Raw genomic sequence first — 20,818 nt, 5'->3', positions numbered from 1 at the left:
TTTATTGTATTCTTTGAAGACTGTGCATTCTTCTCTCTCATGCTCTTTTTTTTTTTTAAAGATGAAAACAGTAGTACAGCAATCCCTGTCCAGGAAGGCTGTATGTATACATCAATACCTATCTGTTACCGTTACCGCATTATACCAAATCTACTAACTAGCCACTCAGTAACTTGACTGCTTTCCAGTTGTGACCTTAAGGCTCCTATTTGGGACAACTTTGTTTTTTAACCTTTTCTTCAGATAACAGATATGAGAGGAATCCAGATTGTCAAACAAGGAGCAGTCCATAAACTGATAGTTGACAAGATGGGAGAACAGTTTGAAGGAAAGTACACTTTCAGAACCAAAGGAGCTGACAGTGAGGCTACTATCAGCATTGCAGGTACAGCATAGATTTTTCACTTTGCAGCTCACCTTGTCCTTCTTAGCCACTTCCTTCCCCTCTTCTGTCCATGTCTCAATTTCATTTGCGTATGAAGCTGTCATATACGGAGTCAGTCCTTTAGTCTTTCTAGCTCAGTACTGTCTCCTTGGATACCTGGCAGAGGTCTCAGGCAGAGAAGGATCTTTCCTGACACTTGCTGTCTAAGTTCCTTTAACTGGAGATGTTCGCAACTGAACATGGGGATTTTATATGCAAAGCAGATGTTCTACCACTGAGCTGTAGGACATCCCTACATCTACATGCTGGACATCAGCTTGATACAAAAACCAAGACTGTATAAAGACCTAGTTCTGTGTTACCATAGGAAAGCAAGCAAGGTATGTGGGCATAGAATTCAGTTTCTAAGAATCTTCATTACTTTTTTGAAGTCTGCACCTAACCCTTATCAGAGCTTTTTTGGTAGGAAAAGCCCAGCATGAACTCATTTGCATATCAGGCCACACCCCCTGGCATCACCATTGTTTTGCGCAGAGCTTTTTTGGTAGGAAAAGCTCAGCAGGAACTAATTTGCATATTACACTACACCCTCTGACACCAAGCCAGCCGGAACTGTGTTCCTGTGCATTCCTGCTCAAAAAAAGCCGTGGCCCTTATACTTGAAAGCGTATGCACAGTACATCCACAGAAACCTACGAAGTACCACAGAAGGAAGGGTGAATACAATTTTCAGTAGTCAGGGGTAGAAATCAATGCATTTTCTGACTTCCCATTCCTAATAATGCAAGAACCAATTGTTGAAAATATATTCTAATAGCGAAGGCAGCTAATCTTTGGATACTTAAATTCAGTGACTGAAGCTTTAAATAGACAAAACAGCACTTTCTGCAAACCTGAAAAGGGCCCCGTTTGTGGGAAAATGTGAAATCTAAAAAAAATACATTTGGAGCTGTAAAAAATCCAAAAATGAGAAAAAGAGCTCCTGTGGCTTTAAGCAACAGATTTCCTCAGTGGTTGCTGCTAGGTTCTTTTATGGAGTTCTGTCAACAAACGACAGAGGGAGGAGGCTGGGCCCTTTCCAGACTATTTTGGCCTTTGAGGCAGAATTCATTAGGGTCAGACCTGACTGGGGTTGCCAGCTCCAGGCTGAGAAATTCCTGTAGATTTTGTGGTAGAGTCTGAGGAGGGCAGAATTTGGGAAGGAGAGAGGTCTCAGCTTAATATAATGTCATTGAATCCACCTTCCAAACCAGCTGTTTTTTCCCTCAGGGGGACAGATCTCTGTTGTCTGGAGTTGAGTTGTAATTCTGGGAGATCTCCAGGTCTCATGTGGAGGTTTGCTACCTTAGCTTGGCAGTACGCTTTGGATGACTTGATACTACCTGACTTGCATGACTCAACGAGGCCTGGCTGCTTGCTACTCTTCAGCAGCAGCCACCTTGTGAAAGCCAGTGTGGTATAGTGGTTTGAGCTTCAGATCACGGTCTGGGAGGTCCAGGTTCAAATCCTCAAGTTGCTGTGGAAGCTTATTGGGTGATTTTGGACCAATCACATACTTTCAGACTAACCTACCCCATTGGATCGTTGTGTGGATTAAAAGAAAGACAGAAGAATAATGCAAGCTGTGGAGAAAGGTGGGATATAAGTGCAGTAAATAATAAATATACCTGAAGATGGCAGGCAAATATAAGGTATGCTGGTGAATGGCTGAGAAGAGCAGAATGAGGCAGGGAGAGGGGAGAGTATATGGGCATATGGGGCTGCCAGGGGGAGGGAAAGAAGAAATAGAGTGGAGAGGAAGATAAGGGGGAGTGAAGAAGTCCCCCACATGCTCTTGAGGGTTCCCTGCCATGCAAGTGAGCCTTACCCAGTGGCAAGTACCACACAACTGGGCCATAGTTTTTCTAGGTAGAGGTTGTTGGAAATGGGGAGAGGGGCAGATAAAGGTAGGTTGGCTGTTGGGTGAGAAGGAGCTAGGGTTGCCAACTCCAAGTTAGGAAATTCTTAGATATTAGGGGGTGGAGCATGGGGACGGTGGGAGGTGAAGAGGTGAGGGACCTCAGAGGGGTATAATGCCATAGACTCCATTCTCCAAAGTGGTGATTTCCTCCAGGGAAACTTTGGTTGCCAACCTTCAAATGAGAGCTGGAGATCACCTAGAATTACAACTGCTGCCCAAACAACAGTGATCAGTTCCTCTGGAGAAAATGGGTGCTTTGGAGGGTGGATTAACTGGCATTATATCCTGCTGAGGTCACCTCCCTACCCAAACCTCACCCTCCCAAGGCTCCCCCCCAAATCTCCAGGAATTTCCCAGCTTGGAGCTAGCAACACAAAGGAGAACTGATTTTTCTACTTAGAAGATTCACTGTGATTCCAAGAGAATTTCAGGTTGGCAACCTTAGAAGGACAGAAGTAAGCAGGAAAAGGGGAGATGCTATGGAGGCTTTCGGAAAAGGAAAAGAGGAAATAGTGGAAGAGGGGAAAATGAGATGACTCCTGCAAGTCCTTGCGGGTCCCCACCTGTCAGAATGTATTATGCAAAGTAATAAGAATTACACACATTCTTTTCAATTGACAATGCACACACCTTTCTGGAATGCCTTTTTAAAAGCGCAGAATACAAAAAGACCTTCCCAAAACATGTTTTTCTAGGAACTCAGCAAATGGTCCAGGCTTAAATTCAGGCCTGGCTCCAGCCTTCGTCTGTCTAACCACAAAAAGAACATCTGTTTCATGTTCTTTGTAACTAGTCTATCCCTATTACAGTCATGTTTGTCACTTCCAGAAGTGTAAATTTGTATATATTGAAAAGAATATAATCCAAACAAACACTGACATTTTCAGCCTGGATAAACTTAAGCACCTTTGCATCTGTGCTTCATGATATAAGCTGCTTCTGTGGACACAAGGTGCTATGTGAGGCAATGAAGCATCATTCTGGGACCATTGGAAATCCTGCTCAGACATTCCTCGCCTGCTGAGATTTTACCAGACATGGCTCACTAGTTTTCAATCCTACCTGTGCAGCAAGGGCTATAGTTTTGTGTTTTGGTTTGGGTTTTTTTTTTTAAATAATAATGAAACTTGATATTTTCACTAAAATAAGAACATAAGAAAAGCCATGTTGGATCAAGTCAATGGCCCATCCAGTCCAACCCTCTGTCACACAGTCAGGGCCAGTGTGTGGGAGAAGGCCAAGTAGGTAGCTGCTTAGGGCACCACTTGCCCTAGGGGCACCAGGAGGCATCCCCTCTTCCCACACCCCATGCCGCTGCTGTCCTTTGCCAGGATCTCCCGAGGCTTAGGAGGCCGCGGCAAAGGCGGGGGGGCAGCGAGCATGCTGCAAGCGCACCCATGCTGCTGCTGCCCTTTGCCAGGGTCTCCCAAGGCTCGGACTTTACCGGGGTCTCCCGAGGCCGGAGTATACACACAATCCAGGATAATGCATTCATGGTTAGAGAGAGCGAGTGCTTCAATTTGGCTTTCTTTCTCTTCATTCAAAGAGCAGGGCTAGAGCTAATGGATGGAGATTAGATGGAAATGACTTTAGCCAAATGTTAAGAGAACCTTCCTAACAACCATGGAACAGAATGTCTTGGGAGATGGTGGGCTCTTTAAGGTCTTTAAGTAGAGGTTGTATAACCATGTGTCAGGGATGCTGTTGTCGTATATTCCTGTGATGAACAAGGGGTTGGAACCTCCAAGGTATCTTCCAGTTCCATTATTCATGAATACAGTATGTGAATAATGCTATCCTGGGATGAAGTTTTATTCAAATTGCAATGTTAATGCGTGAAACATCCCAATTTAGCTAAAATTACCTGAATCATATTTTTGTATATACTCTAAATTTCTGCCAAAGCCATCTTAAGAAAGGAATTCTACTAGTAATGATTAAAGGCACTTAAGCTGTCATAGGTGATGACCGCACTATCAAGCATCCAAATATATGAACAATTCCACTATGTATTTCAGACTGCAGTTTTCAGACATATTGCTAACTTTTTCTCTAAGATCCTCCTGTTATTGATCCATCTGTGCTCGAAGCTTTTGCTGCACATCCAGTGACTGTGAAAGCCAAGCAAACAGCCTACATCAAGGTACCTTTCAAGGCCAAGCCATTGCCCAAAGTCACCTGGTTCAAGGATGGTATTGAAGTGACAGAAGAAGAGAAGGTAGTGATGGAAAGAACCAATGACTATGCACTGCTCACAATCAAGGATTGTGTAAGGGAAGACAGTGGGAGCATCATGCTAAAACTGAAAAGCGATTGTGGAACAGCCTTTGCTCAGCTGCATCTCAATGTTGTTGGTAGGTCCTGGAATAATCCATTGCAGTAATTCAGTATCAACATTATGAGGAGTGCAAATTTATTATACTAGTGTTCTGTAAGCAAAAGCTGGCTCTGCTTATGTCCATGTGCTTGAAAATATATCCTAAAGACCTAAAGCATTCAACAGGCTTATTTCAAGTAATTATGCATAGAACTGCTAATTTAGTCCATGTCTTCATCATTGCCCTTAGTGTGTTTCATTCCATTTCATTACTTGATTGCACTACAGAATCAATCACATTTTGTGCTCACTTCCATGTACTCCTCTGCAGATTGCATATTAGAACTAGTACATTTGATATGTATATTAAAAAAGGATCCCTGAGGAGAGATCTTGAAGTAACTAGTTTCAGAGTCATCAAGGTACCATGTTTGGGGGACATTCTAAAGTAACTGGCTCTTAATTTTATTTACTAGTAGAAGCTAATAAAGACTGGTGCAGGCTGGTTCAAATGTGATGCTGCATGTATGATGCTTCACTGCCATGCAAATCGGCAATGCCCAGTGGCCAGCACCACACAACTAGGCCAAGATTTTCCTAGGTAGAGGTGGTCAGAAGGGGTAGAGGCACCGCTTAAGACAGAGGGGAAGATAAAAGTAGGTTAGCTGTTAGGTAAGATGGAGATAGGTTCCCTGCCATGTTCCCCTACACATGTCCACATGTGTAGCATTACTGTTCTTTGGATCCAGGACCTAAGATTATACTGTGATGGCATTCTAATGATAAATTCATAGCCATTGAGGTTTCCTCATGACACTAAACATATAGCAGTCTGCATAGGAAACTTACAGGAAAAATTATTAGAGTTATTGGGAGATTGGATCAATGTGACATCTGTCCCCATTTTAGAGCATGAGAAAAGTATTCTGTTAAGAGAATATTATAAAGCACAGCTTGCAAATGTAGTTTATACCGAAGTTCCACACAGAGGTTATGACTAACAATGAATCCTAGTTTATAGGCAAGAGGACAGACCATGCTTGGTTGTAAGTGTGAACATCTTGGGCAATGCATGGGGTGAAGGGAGGGATGAGGAGCACCATGGTTTTTCTTTACATTTAAATGCATGTAATGGTCAATAGCTTAAAAACGGGCCCTAGCAAATTGCTGCATTTTTCTGTTCTTGAGAATCTTACAGAACGTCAGTCAAATTTATCTCTGTGTTCTGCATGGTCAAAACCGTGACTCAAATGAGAAGTTAGCATGCAATGAAATTAATATATCTTTGGTCATCATTAGTACTGGAGGTCCTAAAAAACCTGATTGTGAAATCTGTCGATTGCATTTTATCCCACCCTTTTTTCTGAAGAGTTTAGAATGGCATACATTATTCACCCCCTTTTCATAATATTCCTGTGAGCTATATTATATTGGGAATTTGCCATGGGCCCACTGACTGACTGAGTTGGGGTACTTGCCAGGTTTATTTCAAGTCTATTCCACACTGTCTTTCTAAGTTACAATTATTTTTACTATTCCCATTTATCTTTCTGTGCTTCAGATATACCAAAACCACCACAAGGAAAAGTGGAGTTCCTAGAGAAATCAGGAAAGTGTGTCAAAATGAAATGGAAAGCACCCAAAGATAATGGAGGCAAACAAGTGACTCACTTTATCATTGAGAGGAGAATATCTGGAAAGAAATCTTGGATCAAAATTGGAGAAATTGATAGCAAGCACACCACATTTGCCACAGATAAGGTAGAAGAAGGGAAGGCATATCAGTTTCGAATCCTGGCTGTTAATTCAGAGGGCCTGAGTGATCCACTGGAGACAGAAGAAATCTTTGCTGGTGATCCTATTGGTAAGTACATGAGCATGTTAGGAAGGCTTGCCGTGTGGTTCTGTTTTTATAGGCAGTATTTATGGACAGTACATTCCTGAGAGGCCCCCAGGTGGAGGTATCTGAGCACTGGTATAAGCATGGCACCTCTGGTCTGTTCCCTGTGGACATTCCACAGGAGGAATTGACAACATGTAGCTTCTCAACAGACACAAACAGAACAGTGAGTGCTCCGATGTCCATAGAAACCATGGCAACATCTGCCAATCACTGAGTGAATGGTGCAGACACAGGTGCAGCCAATAAAGAGCTACCAATCTGACTGTTGCTCCCCCAAATCACTCCCAACGTCCACCCTATAGATAGCCAGCAGACAGAGGGGAAAGAATTCACAATAGCAGCACCCCAAAAAGGAATGTGGACCGAAATGCTCCCTCCCCAGCCAAGAGGGGATGTCCATCCCTCCCCCAGCCAAGGCTGGGCCAGCTGCAATAAAACCACCCACAGACACGCATCTCTGCTCCAAGACATACACCCCCTTCCCCCAGAAAAGTAAAAATAGGACAAAAGAAAGACAGAGTCCTTAGCACTTAAGATCATCCCCGTAATTCCAGGGCCAATAGAATAGGTTCCAAGACACTAAGCACCCCACTGCAACCCTGATATAATCACCAGCCACATGGGGCTCTTCCTTTCTTCAGTGGTCCAGCTTTAATGGACATAGCCTTAAGCCTTACCACACTATTTTTTAAATCTCCCTTTTCCCTTCTAGGCCCACTCTAATTATAAAGTTTAAAAAAAAATTAATTTATTCTGAATTACTAAAAAACAAGGGGCTAAGGACTTAGTTAAATTCAAAGCATTATCCCATAGAAGAAAGGAAAAACTCTGATCATCACTCATAAACGTCCTTCTCTAACAACAGGGTTACCCATCTCTCTCTGTGATCCCCAAATAAAGAGCACTCAAGGACTGAATGTGCCACTGTGTGCAAAAACACCCATGTCGCAAAAGCACCAACATTCTGAAAAAGGAGTTCTTGTAAATCAGCCTTTTAATTCAGGCGATGGTACAGTATGTAATCTGGCAGCAACAACAACAAAAAAAACCCTACAGGATCTGGGAATAGTTAATTATTTTACATATGCAGGAAGGATTACCAGAATTTCTAATCCATTATTTATTATTTATTTATTACATTAAATTTCTATCCCGCCCTCTCTGCAAGCGGGCTCAGGGTGGCTCACAACATTCATTTTCACAACCAATAAAACCAATAAAACATAATTACAATTTTAATTTAAAAAAAAAAATCATGGTGTTGTATCGAAAGAGAACAAATGCTTCTGGCCTGTTCCCATAGACAGTGGCTCTGCAAAGTTTGGGGCAGAGAAAGGTCCATCACCAGGCACCACCCAATCACCTGAGATATCTAAGGGTGGGGTGGTTCCACTCTGGAGACTCTGCTTCAGGGGTCACCAACTGTTTTATACATGTGGACACCTTTGGAAATATGACAGAGAGTGGTGGGCATAGCCAAAAATGGCTGATTCAAGAGGCAGAGGAAGTCACAAAATGACTGCTGAAGGAAGCGGAGCCAATCACAAAATGTCAGAGAGTGAGGTTGTGCATAACTCCAACAGTAGCCAACATTTAAAGCAGAAAGCCCTGCTTAATGGGATGCCCTTTCAAATGAACATATTGTTTAACCATTCCCCTCCCCAAGTTTAAAAATGTTTTCTTGCTTACACACAAGTATACATATTCCAGTAGCTAAGAAACACTCATCCAGCAATACCTGGAGGATCTGCAGTGGCCAATCAGAAGCTCTCCTGTCCTGTGTAGACTCCATAATTGAGAATGTAATAATGGTCTCAAATCCCGTTTACTTTTATGCGTTTCCTGAATGCATAATACATCTATTCCTAAATCCTTCAAATGTTTATTTAGTCTATAACGTTTAACATCCGAGGCCAAGCCATTTACATTCAAGGAGAGCAACTTAATCACCCTTCCCATTTCTTAGTTATAACACACACACACCAGTGTGCTCTTATTTCCCTTTTTTTCAATTTCTCTTATTACCTGATAACTCTCTCCCCTATAGCCCGAAAAATCCCTTCTTGAAGGTTTGGAAAGGGATTCCATTTCTCCCTCCCTTTTCAGTCTTAGAAATGAAATCCTGCCTACTCCTATAGACACCCCTCCATATTCATATTCATTTTTCAATTCAACAACCAGCTCTGCCTAAAACATTATCCTAATATAAATCCATTATACCACTGTTTCCCATTTGCAGGGTCATGACCCGGTACCGGGCCATGGAAGCCTCACTACCGGGTCACAAGAAAAGCCAAAGCTAGCCTCGCCCCCAGCAAAGCATGACCTCTGCTCTGCTTCCTTCCCCCGTCTCTCTGTTGTGCAGAGAAAAGCTAGCCTCAAAGACTGACACAGGCTGCAAAACCTGAGCTCCATTTGGGTTCCTTCCCCCATCTCTCTGTTGTGCAGAAAAAAGCTAGCCTTGAAGACTGACACAGGCTGCAAAGCCTGAGCTCTGTTTGGCTTCCTTCCTTCCCCCATCTCTGTATTGTGCAGAGAGGAGCTGGGCTGCCTCTCCTTCCTTCTCCTCCCCCTCCCAGTGTTTAAAAGAAAAGCTGGAGTCTACTGGCACTTTATACCCATGAAGTGTTCTTCAAGGTATGAGCTTTCATGTGCCTTGAAGTATGGGCGGCAAAGAAGGGTGTGTGTGTTTTTTTCAGCCAGGAGGAGTGGGAGTGGGCATCTCAACAGCACTGGAAGTGATGGTACTATGAACTTGGCACCATTTTACTTGTCCTGCTTTTAACAGCTGTCTGACACCAAAATTAAACTCCTCCTGTAGATATTAAAAGGGATGAAAGAAGTTCACTGGCTAAATATCTGCAAAACAGGTTGCTTTTAAAGGCATGGGAAACACAGCCAGTAAAAAGCTGCAGGCCCCTCATAAATATCCTTCTTTGAACTTCATATAACTGAAAATTAATTCATTAATTGCAGTACAATTCTCTGCTACCTTTCACAGCAATTTCCCAGTGTTTCAGACAAAGAAAAGTATGAAAAATAGCTGTCGAAAGATTTTCTTGAAACCAAGCAAGCTTGGTTATAGCTTGAGTCAGGGTTCCAGTAGTAGCAGCTGAAGGAAGGGCCTACTAAATGCTTCAGCATATTTTGAGGTAGAGCAGCTGCCAGGGTCCAGTGTGGGTGATACACAGTGCTGTCATTCCTGATGGCAATGGCAACAGCACTCCCAACTGCATACACTGGTCAGTGCTGTTGAGGAAGGGGTGTGTAGGTGGTGCAGGCAATTGAACATGGGCATTAGGAGTGCTTGCAAGCTGGAGAAGAACACACAGATAGGTGCATGCAGGTGTGGGAGTGGAAAGAGAGGACTGCCCACTTTCCACCACATTTTGGCTCAGTATGAGTTTCAGAGAGATTTTTCTGAAAATGAAGTTACTTCAGAAGAAGAGGCAGTTTTGGGGGAGTGCCCTGGAAGTGACATCATAGGAAAAGGTGGAGTTTTGGTTCAGTGTGCCCTGGAAGTGACATCACTTGGCCCTTGACACCACAGGAAATGACATAAATTCCTGTCTTCCGGCTCCACCCCCAAAGTCTCTTGGCTCCACCCCCAAATTTTAGTGGGCCATGAAATAACCAAGCCACAGGAAAGAAAAGTTTGGGAAACCCTGCATTATACTCTTAGAAAGCCAGTACCCAATTTACTTTTAATTCACCATAACATTCCCTCTTCCCTCCATAGCATTTTAACTCAGTCCTTATTTTATTTTCCTTCTTCTTCTTCTTTTTATTCTTCTTCTTCTCCTTTCTCCAGTCCCTTTGCAGTCCTTCCTCTTCACTCCATAGCATTTTAACTCAGTCCTTATTTTTTTTTCTTCTTTTCTTTTCTTTTCTTTTCTTTTCTTCTCCAGTCCCTTTGCAGTCCTTAGGATTGTAGCTTATATTAAGCTTTTAAAGTAGTTTCTCCGCTTCTGAAGGAGTTTTAGCCCTCTTCAGTTTTCCATCATTGAAGATTAAGATAGTTGCTGGGTACCCCCAGGAAAATAAAATTCCATTGTTAAACAGTTCCTGAATGTATGGTCTCATCAGGCTTCTATCTTGTATTGTCTCTGGTGATAAATTAAGACATGGTATTACCCTTTGTCCTTGAAGTTGTAAATCTTTAGTTTTTCTCAGGGTTTTCCAAACTTTATCTTGCAGTTTTTCTCTTGAAAAAGCAATAATAACATCCCTAGGACTGTCTCCAGCTTTAGGTTTTGGTTTTAAGCTTCTATGGACACGTTCCAAGTAATTTTCCATAATATTTATCCCAAGCTCTTGAAACCATTCAATTAAAGTCGTTTCAAGTTTCTCTAATTGGGTACTTTCCTTAACTCCTGAAAGCCTCAAATTTCTTCGGCTGTGACTGTCTGATAAGGAGGCAACCTTTCTTTTAAGTTCTTGTAATGCTTTCTCATTATGTCTCATATTCTCCAAAGCCTTATCAGCAGATGCCTGAACTGCTTTAATTTCCTCAGGTAAATGTTCCACTTTAGTTTGAAGTTCTTTAATATCATCTCTAATATTTTTTCCATGCTAGCTATAAGTTCAGCCAGTTCCTTTAGCTCTTTCTTTGCCGCCATTTTCTCTTTGTTTCATCTGCAGTTTTAAAAGCATCTTTAAGTAGATTTATGCTCAAAATGACTCATCAAACCAGGTCAGTAGCTGCTCTTCAAAGCTTATGCTCCCTATTTAAAACTATGATTTTAGCTGTCCATGCGGTTATAGTGTTTGGCTGGAAAGATGCTACAAAATGGACTATAGACAGATTGAATGGATATTTATATGAATGGATCCAGCTGGACATATTATCAATATTAAAACAGGAAAAGCTAGGTGAGAATACAATTGTGGAAGTTAAGAAGAGGTGGTTTGAGTATATAAGATGGGTAGAAGAAGAAAGGGCCAATAATGATGTATTGGTTAAACTCCAAAAGATGTGCTTATGGCTATAGATATAAAATAAGGTATTATTACTGGTCGTTTTGTGGAGGGGAGGGAAATAAAAAGGAAAAGGGGGGAAAGAAGCATTTGATGTATATTATATATGCTATGTATTGTTTGAGTAATATGGAAGCAGGATTCAAATACTTCAATAAACAAATTTAGCAAAACAAAAACAAACCTGTCCTGTGTAGATGCTCAGTGATAACAAATTATTGATCCACTGCAGCTGCTGCACAAGGCTTTGATCCTGCAAGCAAATGAGTCTAAGGGTAGCCTGGCAAGCTGATACAGCAAAGTGTGACAGCTGTCAGACTCCCCCCTCAAAAAACCAATGTTAAGCCCACTCCTCCATGGAGGTGGGGTTGGTCCTGGCAAAGGAATGAGCTAACAGCCCAATGTGGGCTGAAGACACCCCTTTCTTGGCAGTTCTCCTGGGGAACTTTCCTGGGATCTTTTCCCATTGCATGTATGGACCACAGTGCTGAGAGGCAGTGGTTCCACATGAACACAATGCTGGGCTTGGTTTTGGGATGTTGCATTGTGGTGGCAGCACACAGCCTCATGCAAGGGGGATGGGGAAGCAGGTCTGGATACCTGGCTCTTGCTTTCCTGTCAATGTATTGCCATCCCTTTGGGTTGAGCCTTCAAAGAGAGTGTACCTGTTAGGATTCTGTAAGGAGACATGTTAGCCACACAGTATGGAATTTGCTGTCCCCCTTGAGTGTTAGTGCTAAGTGCTTACCCTGTGTTTTTCCCACCACTGAAATGCCACACAACTCAGTGTTAAGTCCACACAGCAGGAGACTCTGAAACAGTCCTGCTCTGCAATGAGTTATGGGTTGTCCTGGCCAGCATTCTTCAGAGCTAGGGGAAATAACTGGGTACTTGGGTTTGACTACTGAACATATGTACATATGAAGCTGCCTTCTACTGAATCAGACCCTCGGTCCATCAAAGTCAGTATTGTCTACTCAGACTGGCAGCGGCTTGCCAGGGTCTCAAGTGGGGGTTTTTCATGCCTGCTTGCTTGGACCCTTTTTAGTTGGAGATGCCGGGGATTGAACCTGGGACCTTCTGCTCACCAAACAGATGCTCTACCACTGAGCCACTGCCCCTCCCTGATTGTGTGGGAGATGATTGGTTGCTCCTGTAGTCAGAATTCTGTGCTTCTCTGGGCATTTTGATATAAAAAAACAAGTAAAAAGGTAAAGGTAGTCTCTTGTGCAAGCACCAGTCGTTTCCGACTCTGGGGTGACGTTGTTTCACAACGTTTTCACAGCAGACTTTTTATGGGGTGGTTTGCCATTGCCTTCCCCAGTCATCTACACTTCCCCCCCAGCCAGCTGGGTACTCATTTTACCGACCTCAGAAGGATGGAAGGCTGAGTCAACCTGGAACCGGCTACCTGAACCAGCTTTCGCTGGGATTGAACTCAGGTCGTGAGAGGAGGGCTTCGACTGCAGTACTGCAGCTTTACCACTCTGTGCCAAGTATGTGTCACTAAATCAACATTGTACCTCAATAAACTCTGGCAGCTGCACAGAATCTGGCAACTCCATCTGGAGCTTCAGATTCAAGATCTGGAAGAAGAAAGGAGGTATACAATTCTTCTGATCTTCCTCGGGATTTTTTGTTTTTTTGAGGATTGGTGTAATAATACATATCTAAGATCATTATGCAACAGGCAGTCCAGCCATTTCAATTTCCCCAATAGCTCAAGGGCATAAATACTCATGAAGCAGCACACCACAGTATCTCCCTTTTATAAAATGGAAGGAAGAACATTGGGATGGACCAAAATGAAAGCTATCCTGTGTCTAGGAATCAGTTAATTTGCTAAAGAATGCTAATGTTATATTCCTTCATTCATGCAAAAACACTTTTCAGATCCTCCGGGGCAGGCCTCTCAACCTCAAGTTTCTGATGTCACCAAAGAAGCCGTCACTATTACTTGGAGTCCTCCAGCACAAGATGGAGGCTCTGCAATAATGGGATACATTGTGGAAAGAAGGAAGAAAGGAAGCAATCTGTGGGTTCCAGTGTCCAAAGAACTAATTCAAGGTCAGCCATTTATTGTATTCCTTCCATTATATATGGGCAAAATTACAACAGCAGATGAAGAAAAGTGAAAAAAAGTTTTATCAAGAACGTAAGTTCCATTCTGTCTTTTGATCAAGAACCATAGGACTGGAGTTTTGAAACCCAAGTCAGCAGCTGCTGTCTCTCCCAGCTCCCTTAGCAATGCATGGCCATTGTATGACACTGTCTTCCTGCCTTTTTTCTTCCTGCTCTGTGTCTAGACTAGAGACATGCTAACATCTGTTTAAAATCATATTGAAAGTTGTTAAAGAATTGGCCTGAATTGAATGTGTTGTCACTTGCACATTCAGATGCTTGTGCTTGGTGTAATATGCTGGGAGAACTTCTGCAGAACGGTGCCAGTCCGAGGGCACTTGGTGCCCCAGGCAGGCTCTCTGCCCACCCACCCCACACACACACACTGCTGCCCTGCCTCCTTTTGTGGTGCTGCAAGGCAGAGCCACACTCCATTGCCTCCCCCCGCGTGCCGCGCCGAGGCTGGTCCTTACTGGCTTTGATGTGGCTGGCGCGGCATCTTATCCTTTGAAGAGCCTGCAGGAGAAGACTTCGCTCCCCCTCCTTCCTGAAACCAAAAGTGAGGGGGAGCAAAGTCTCCTCTTGCAGGCTCTTCAAAGGATAAGATGCCGCACCAGCCACATCGAAGCTGGTAAGGGCCAGCCTCGGCGTGGCATGCAAGAGGGGCGACGGAGCACAGTGCTGCCTTGCAGTGCTGCGAAAGGAGGGAGGGTGGCAGTGGTGGTGGCAGGGGGAGGGAGGAAGGCAAACTAGGCATTTGCCATGGGCATCAGGAGGGGGGGAGCTCAATTCAGCACCCCTCCCACCTCCCAGCACCCTAGGGAACCGCCTAGTTTGCCTAATGGGAGAGCTGGCCCTGCTGCAGGATGTAGGTATTGCTGTGCAAATTTGGTTTCAGGAATTACAGATGATGGCATTTCTGTAGCCTGAGCTGCTCTTTAAATGGAATAATCGCTTCTGTAACATCGTTATATTGAACTCTGTGTTGTCTTGTGAAAACAGCACAAATACTCAGAGTTCAGTATTTAAGTGGTAGTGAAAAGTGCCATTAAATCACAGCCGACTTATGCCAGCCCTATGGAGTTTTCAAGGCAAGAGACATTCAGAGGTGGTTTTCCATTGACTGCCTCTGCATCATGACCTTGGTTTCCTTGGAAGTCTACCATCCAAGTAGTCGCCAGTGCCAAACCCACATAGCTTCTGAGATCTGATGAGATTGAGCCAGCCTGGCCTATCCATGTCAGGGTCTCAAATTTATGGGAATTATTTATTTACAGGGGTGATCTGGAAAATCTGAGGCAAAATTTAGACTTGAGCTATCAAGCAAAGCCTTTGCCTTTTCTTATCTTGTCTTTGGCCTAGCTCACTCCAATGATGGAAACCCTCAATGACTACAGTATGAAAACAGTGTGTATTGCTAGATCACAGCGCTGCTAAATCTTGGCTGGTGTGCTGGCCATGAGAGAAAAACAGGCGGCAGGAGGGATTGTATGCATGCATCAAAAGTGTGCATGTGTCAAAAGTGAGTCATCTGCAACATGGGCTGCCTTTTATATACATAGGATGGCTATCCTCATCACAGTTAGAGTGTAGATCCTCCCCATTATGCAAAAATTTTCCATCCAGGATGAAAATTCTTGCAAGCCTCTAATTGCCATGGAAACTCTCCATGCAGTCCTAAGGCTCTGCATATGAATAGTAGTGCCCAGAGCTTTTCTTGAGCAGGAGTGCACAGGAACACAATTCTGGCTGGCTTGGCATTAGGGGTTGTGGCCTAATATGCAAATGAGTTCCTGCTGGGCTTTTTCTACAAAAAAAGTCCTGTGCAAAACAATGGTGATGTCAGGGTGTATGGCCTAATATGCAAATACGTTCCTGCTGGCTTTTTCTTTTTAAAAAAAGCCCTGGTAGTGCCAGATGTTACAGCTTCAGGAAAGAAATGGACTATGCAGAAATCTCATGCCATGGTGAGACAGTAACATGTCGACCTTCATGTAGTGTAGTTAGTATAGTTTATTTGTATCCCGCTGTCCCCGCCAAATCAGGCTCAGGGAGGCTCAGAGTACACAGTAAATCACAATAAAACAATTTAGATAAACATTAAGTTAAAACAGTTAAAATAATTTAAAACAAGTTTTTTGCTTTTATAATCTCTTTTTGCTTAGTTAAATAACATCTGCTACTGAATGTTAGCTTATGTAATATAGTTATATTAATTTGATTAGTAATTCCTTATATATGTAAACAATTGCTGTTCCCCCCCCCCCCCGCATTCTGCAATATTGCTGTATGCAATACAAATCTCAATAAAATTTAAAAAAAAAACAATTTGGTGCTAATTTCCATTTAGTTACAGATGGCAATCAATGTTCTTAGGCATCCAATTTGATCTTATATCTTGGCAGGTTCAGTTAAAAGCTAGCTAGAATAGTATTGTCTTGCAGGCCTTATGGAACCGGGCAAGGTCCCTCAAGGCTCTGACCTCTTCAGACAGTTGGTTCCACCAATGGGGGGCAGCGATTGAGAAGGCTCTTTCTCCGCCTGATTTCAGTCTTGCCTCCCTCAGCCCGGGGATCGATAGTAAGTTTTGCATTCCAATCTAAGTACCCTCTGGGGAACATGTGGGGAGAGATGGTCCCTAAGGTAGGCAGGTCCTTGGCCATATAGGGGTTTAAAGGTAATAACCAGAGCCTTGTAGTGAATCCGGTATACCACCAGCAGCCAATGCAGTTTCCACAGCCCCAGCTGTATGTGTTCCCACATGGGGAGCTCCAATAACAGCCTGTACTAACTGCAACTTCCGGATTCAGGACAAGGGCAGCCCCATGTAGAGGGCATTACAGTATTCCACTCTCGAGGTAACTATAGTGTGGGTCGCAGTTGCCAGGTCACCGCACTCGAGGAAGGGAACTGTCTTCCCCGCCTGAGATGATAGAAGGCGGATTTGGCAGTGGCTGATATCTGGACCTCCATTGTCAAAGAAGGCTCCAGTAGCACCCCCAAGCTTCTGACCCTGGGTGCCGTTGTAGACTTTGTAGGCTTTGCAAGCCATGGCTGGTTGGTTGCACCAGAACTGACTGAAGTTAAATCCATCTAAGACGGAAATCCTATGTCTGGATCGGAGGAGGGCAGGAAGTGGGATCAGGCTCCCACCCCTCGATGGTACTCAGTCCCATCAACGAAGTGAAGAGCTTGGGGGTATTCCTGGATACCTCTTTATCTATAGAGGCCCAGGTTGCCGCCACTGCAAGGGCCACCTTTTTCCTTCTGAGGTAGACCCGACAGTTGGCCCCCTACCTCACCCCCCATAATCTAGCCGCAGTGATTTATGCAACAGTCACCTCCAGATTGGACTATTGTAACTCTCTCTATGTGGGGCTACCCTTGATCCTGCTCCAGAAACTCCATCGAGTGCAGAATGCTGCAGGCCAGTTATTAGCATCGAGGCCTGTCTGGGCACGGATGCATCCGGTGCTGCGTGAACTGCACTGGCTACCCCTAGAGTACTGGATCCATTTCAAGGTGTTGGTTCTTACCTTTAAGGCCCTTTACAGCCTGGGGTTTGCATATCTCTGGGACCACCTCTCCCCATACGACCCTGAGGTCAGCTGCACAACGTTTTCTTGTGATCCTTGGTCCTAAGGACACCCGACTGGCTTCAACAAGGTTCAGGGCCTTTTCAGTCCAGGCCCCCACCTGGTGGAATGAGCTCCTGCTGGAGATCCAGGCCCTGAGGGATTTATCCAAGTTTCGCAGGGCCTGTAAGATGAAGCTCTTCCACCAGGCTTTTAATTGATCCAGCAGGTGTCCCCTGAAGTCATCGCTTCCCCCAGCACCTTACCAGTACCTTAGCATCTAGGTGCTTAAGTTATGTTGGATTCTATTTTGCTAATTTTGTGATTCTGTAATTTTGCAGATTTTGTAATTATGATATTGTCTAGTCTGGATGTGGGTTGTTTAATGTTTTTGTAAAGTGTTTAATGATGTAAGCCACCCAGAGCCCACTTGCAGGACAGGGCAGGGTATAAATATAAAAATTAGATTAAATTAAATTAAATTAGACTCCTGAACCCGTGTGTTATGTTCTGTGGAAAGGCTGGCTGAACTGTGACTCTTTCATATGCAGTGCCTGAAGCTCAGGGCCCCTCCCCCTCCCTCCCTCTCAGCCGGCTCCCTGCCTTCCCTTCCCCACTCCTTCCTTAGAGGTTTGCCAGCCTCCATGTGGGGCCTGGATATCTCCTGCTTTTACAACTGATCTCCAGCTGGCAGAGATCAGCTCCCTTGGAGAAAATGGCTGCTCTGAAGGGTGCACTCTATGACATTGTACCATGCTGAGGCCCCTCTCCTCCCCAAACCTGCCCCCTCCCCAGCTCCATCCCCAAAGTTTCCAGGTATTTTCCAACACAGACCTGACAACCCTGCTCTGTCAGCTGCATGGTCAGGCACTACTCTGGTGGCGGCAGCGGCGGCAGCGCTCCCAGGGCTTCCCATCTTCCCTCACATCCCCTATTCTTTCTTTTCTTCCTTTCTCTACCCTTTTTTCCACTCTGGCAGTGGCCACTGCAGCACTGCCAGGCTGCCAGGGCTCCCCGCCTTCCCTCCCATCCCTTCTTCTTGCCTTCCTTTCTCACTTCCACCCTCCATCCCCATTTGCTTTTTTTATATTTTCTCTCTCATACCTTCCTCCCTCCCCATCTATTTGATTTCTTTCCACTTCTCTTTCTCCCTCCTCTCTTCCTTTCTCTCTCTTCCTTCCTTCTTTCCTCCGTCTCCTCTCCCTCTTCCATCCATTTACTGTCTCTCCCTCTCTTTCCAGCTCTTTCATTTTTTCTTTCCACCTCTTCAACTCTCTCTCTCATTTCCAATTGAGGGAGCTGCTTGCCAAAATACATCAATTTCAAGAAAAAAAATTCAGGAAGCAAATAATCTTAGTTATCTAGCACAGTTTATTGCCATCAAAGATCAGTTAAAATTATGTAATAATGTATGTACGTGTAATAATATATAATTGCACAATGAATCGGATGGGGTGTGGTTGGCATTTCTGGAGCTGGTAGGCCACAGTAAGTTGGGCGACATTCATGTCTTGTGGCTGTCAAACATCTGGCATTATTCAATGCGGCTCTTATATTAAACAAATTTGGCAACCCCTGCTCTGTGGATAATAGTTTTCAACTATATTAGCTTGAGAAATTGGAAAATTTTGTGTAGTAGACTCTTGTAGTTCAGCTTACCTATATCTAAAACTGTGTTGAGTAGTAGTAGCAGCAAAAATCTAATCTGAGGTATCCATTGAAAATCTGGTTCTGCTATTGCACTACATTCTGAAATCATGACAAGGTCAATTATTGCTATAAGAACAGAGAGTACATCCTTCTTACACCCACTGATGTCAACAAGTTTAGAAGGGTGTAACACTGTTTAGGATTGCATTGGAAGTACGTTAGGATTGCATTGGAAGTACATTAGCACCTTTGGTTTTATGGCCAGAAACTAGGTTTTTTCCCCTTTAAAAGCATCCCAATTTGCTTTATCTCCTTTGAAATGCACAAGCTCTCCTTTTAATCATTATTGCTTCCTTTTGAGCAAAAAAAAAAAAAGATTGGTTGTTACTCCTCAAAAAGGTTATTTTAAATTACAATACTGTGTTTATATGGAAGCAGAGAAACATGGTAGCTTAAATCTAATAATTAACACCCCCACAAAAACTAAACTGTAAGGCCTGATAGCATAAGCGAGAATAACAGATATATCAGATAACTCATCCGCAGCTGGTTCAAAATATACTAATATCTTTGATTAATGCTGTCAAATCTGTGGTTACATGTAACATAGGTACAGTTGTGTCACTGAGTATGGTCCTGAATTTTCTTGAATAATGGCCACTTGTACATAGTCACTTAATTGTACCATAATCTTCTCTGTTGTTCTCCCTTTTCAGTCTGCAAGCCAATTTAATGAAGTGAAATATTTTAAAGTATGGCAGATTTCTCTGTGTGAAGCTTCTTTGTGGCCACAAGGGGGAAGCAAAAAGCTACAATGCACCACTGTTATCAGACAACACTTTGTCAGGATTGAGTAAATTTTAAAGTATGATCCCTTGAGGGAGGCATGGCAGCATGAGATAGTCCGATCTTGTCAGGTTTCAGAAACTAAGTGCCATTGATACTTGGATGGGGAACCACCAAGAAAGGCTCTGCTGAGAAAGGTCCTGGCAAACCACCTCTGCTTCTCACTTGCCTTGAAAACCCTTTGCTGGGGTCACCATAAGTCAGCTGTGACTCGATGGCACTTACATGCCTACCTATAGCCATTTAAATAGTATTCTCTGCCAGAAAAATCTTTTCTTACTGATTATTTCCTTTCCTTTAATCTGATTCAAGCTCCTTGAGTAAAAGTCTTGAGTAGTTAAAAATCCATCTGTTAATTATAAAAATTTTATAACCTCTATGCCATTTTCAGGTACTAAACACAAAGTGGATGGCTTGTTGGAAGATACGGAATATGAATTCCGGGTTATGGCTGTGAATCGTGCAGGGCCTGGACATCCCAGCAGTGCTTCAAGCTCGGTTGTGGCAAGAGATCCTATCAGTATGTCTCGAGTCCTAATCTATTGTATTTGATTAAAGAATATTTTTGACCATAACACCTGCCTAGTCCAGCATGTCCCAACATGCTACCCATAGGAGCTGTGGTACTTGCTGATGTGTTTCTAGATGCATATTTGCTTCTTCCCCAAAGCATCCCTTCCTTAAATCTAAGAGCCAATCCTGACTTTTCTCTACTTCATTGAAGTAGAAGGTGATTCAAAGGAGCTAGGCTGGCCAATCCCCAGGTCCCAGCAGGGGTTCTTCCGCTTTCCCGGACTCCTTGCCGCTCCCAGTCAGCTGGCCCCCAGAGGACCATGTGCCTTTGCACCTCCGGAGGCTTCAGTCTCCGATTGAAAGGCTTCCTCTTGGGATGGTGTGTCTGTGCTGCTGTGAAGAAGTTGGCAGCAACTCGTGAGTAGAGAGGCCAATCCCTCACTTCAGAGTCCCCAGAAACGTGGTTGGGGGGGGAGGGAAAGGGGAGGGAAATGTCTGCTGAACACTTCATTATTCCCTATGTGGAGATCGATTCTCATAGGGTATAATGGGGAATTGATCTGGAGGTTTT

At 43.7% G+C, this 20,818-nt stretch overlaps 1 protein-coding gene across 2 annotated transcripts in view; it reads left to right on the top strand.

The window, feature by feature from the left end:
• Positions 1-20,818, top strand: part of IGSF22 (immunoglobulin superfamily member 22) — a 63,146-nt gene that overhangs the window by 26,741 nt on the left and 15,587 nt on the right. For both annotated transcript variants that reach the window (XM_060263228.1, XM_060263229.1), the window contains 5 exons: positions 244-385; positions 4,403-4,699; positions 6,224-6,526; positions 13,436-13,609; positions 20,126-20,254. In XM_060263228.1, the coding sequence (XP_060119211.1) occupies positions 244-385; positions 4,403-4,699; positions 6,224-6,526; positions 13,436-13,609; positions 20,126-20,254 (1,045 nt within the window). The remainder of the gene's footprint in view (positions 1-243; positions 386-4,402; positions 4,700-6,223; positions 6,527-13,435; positions 13,610-20,125; positions 20,255-20,818) is intronic.

Source organism: Heteronotia binoei, chromosome 21, assembly GCF_032191835.1.
Source record: "Heteronotia binoei isolate CCM8104 ecotype False Entrance Well chromosome 21, APGP_CSIRO_Hbin_v1, whole genome shotgun sequence".
NCBI lineage: Eukaryota > Metazoa > Chordata > Lepidosauria > Squamata > Gekkonidae > Heteronotia > Heteronotia binoei.
The sequence above is the reverse complement of the archived record's forward strand: the minus strand, read 5'-3'. Positions and strand labels throughout refer to the sequence as shown.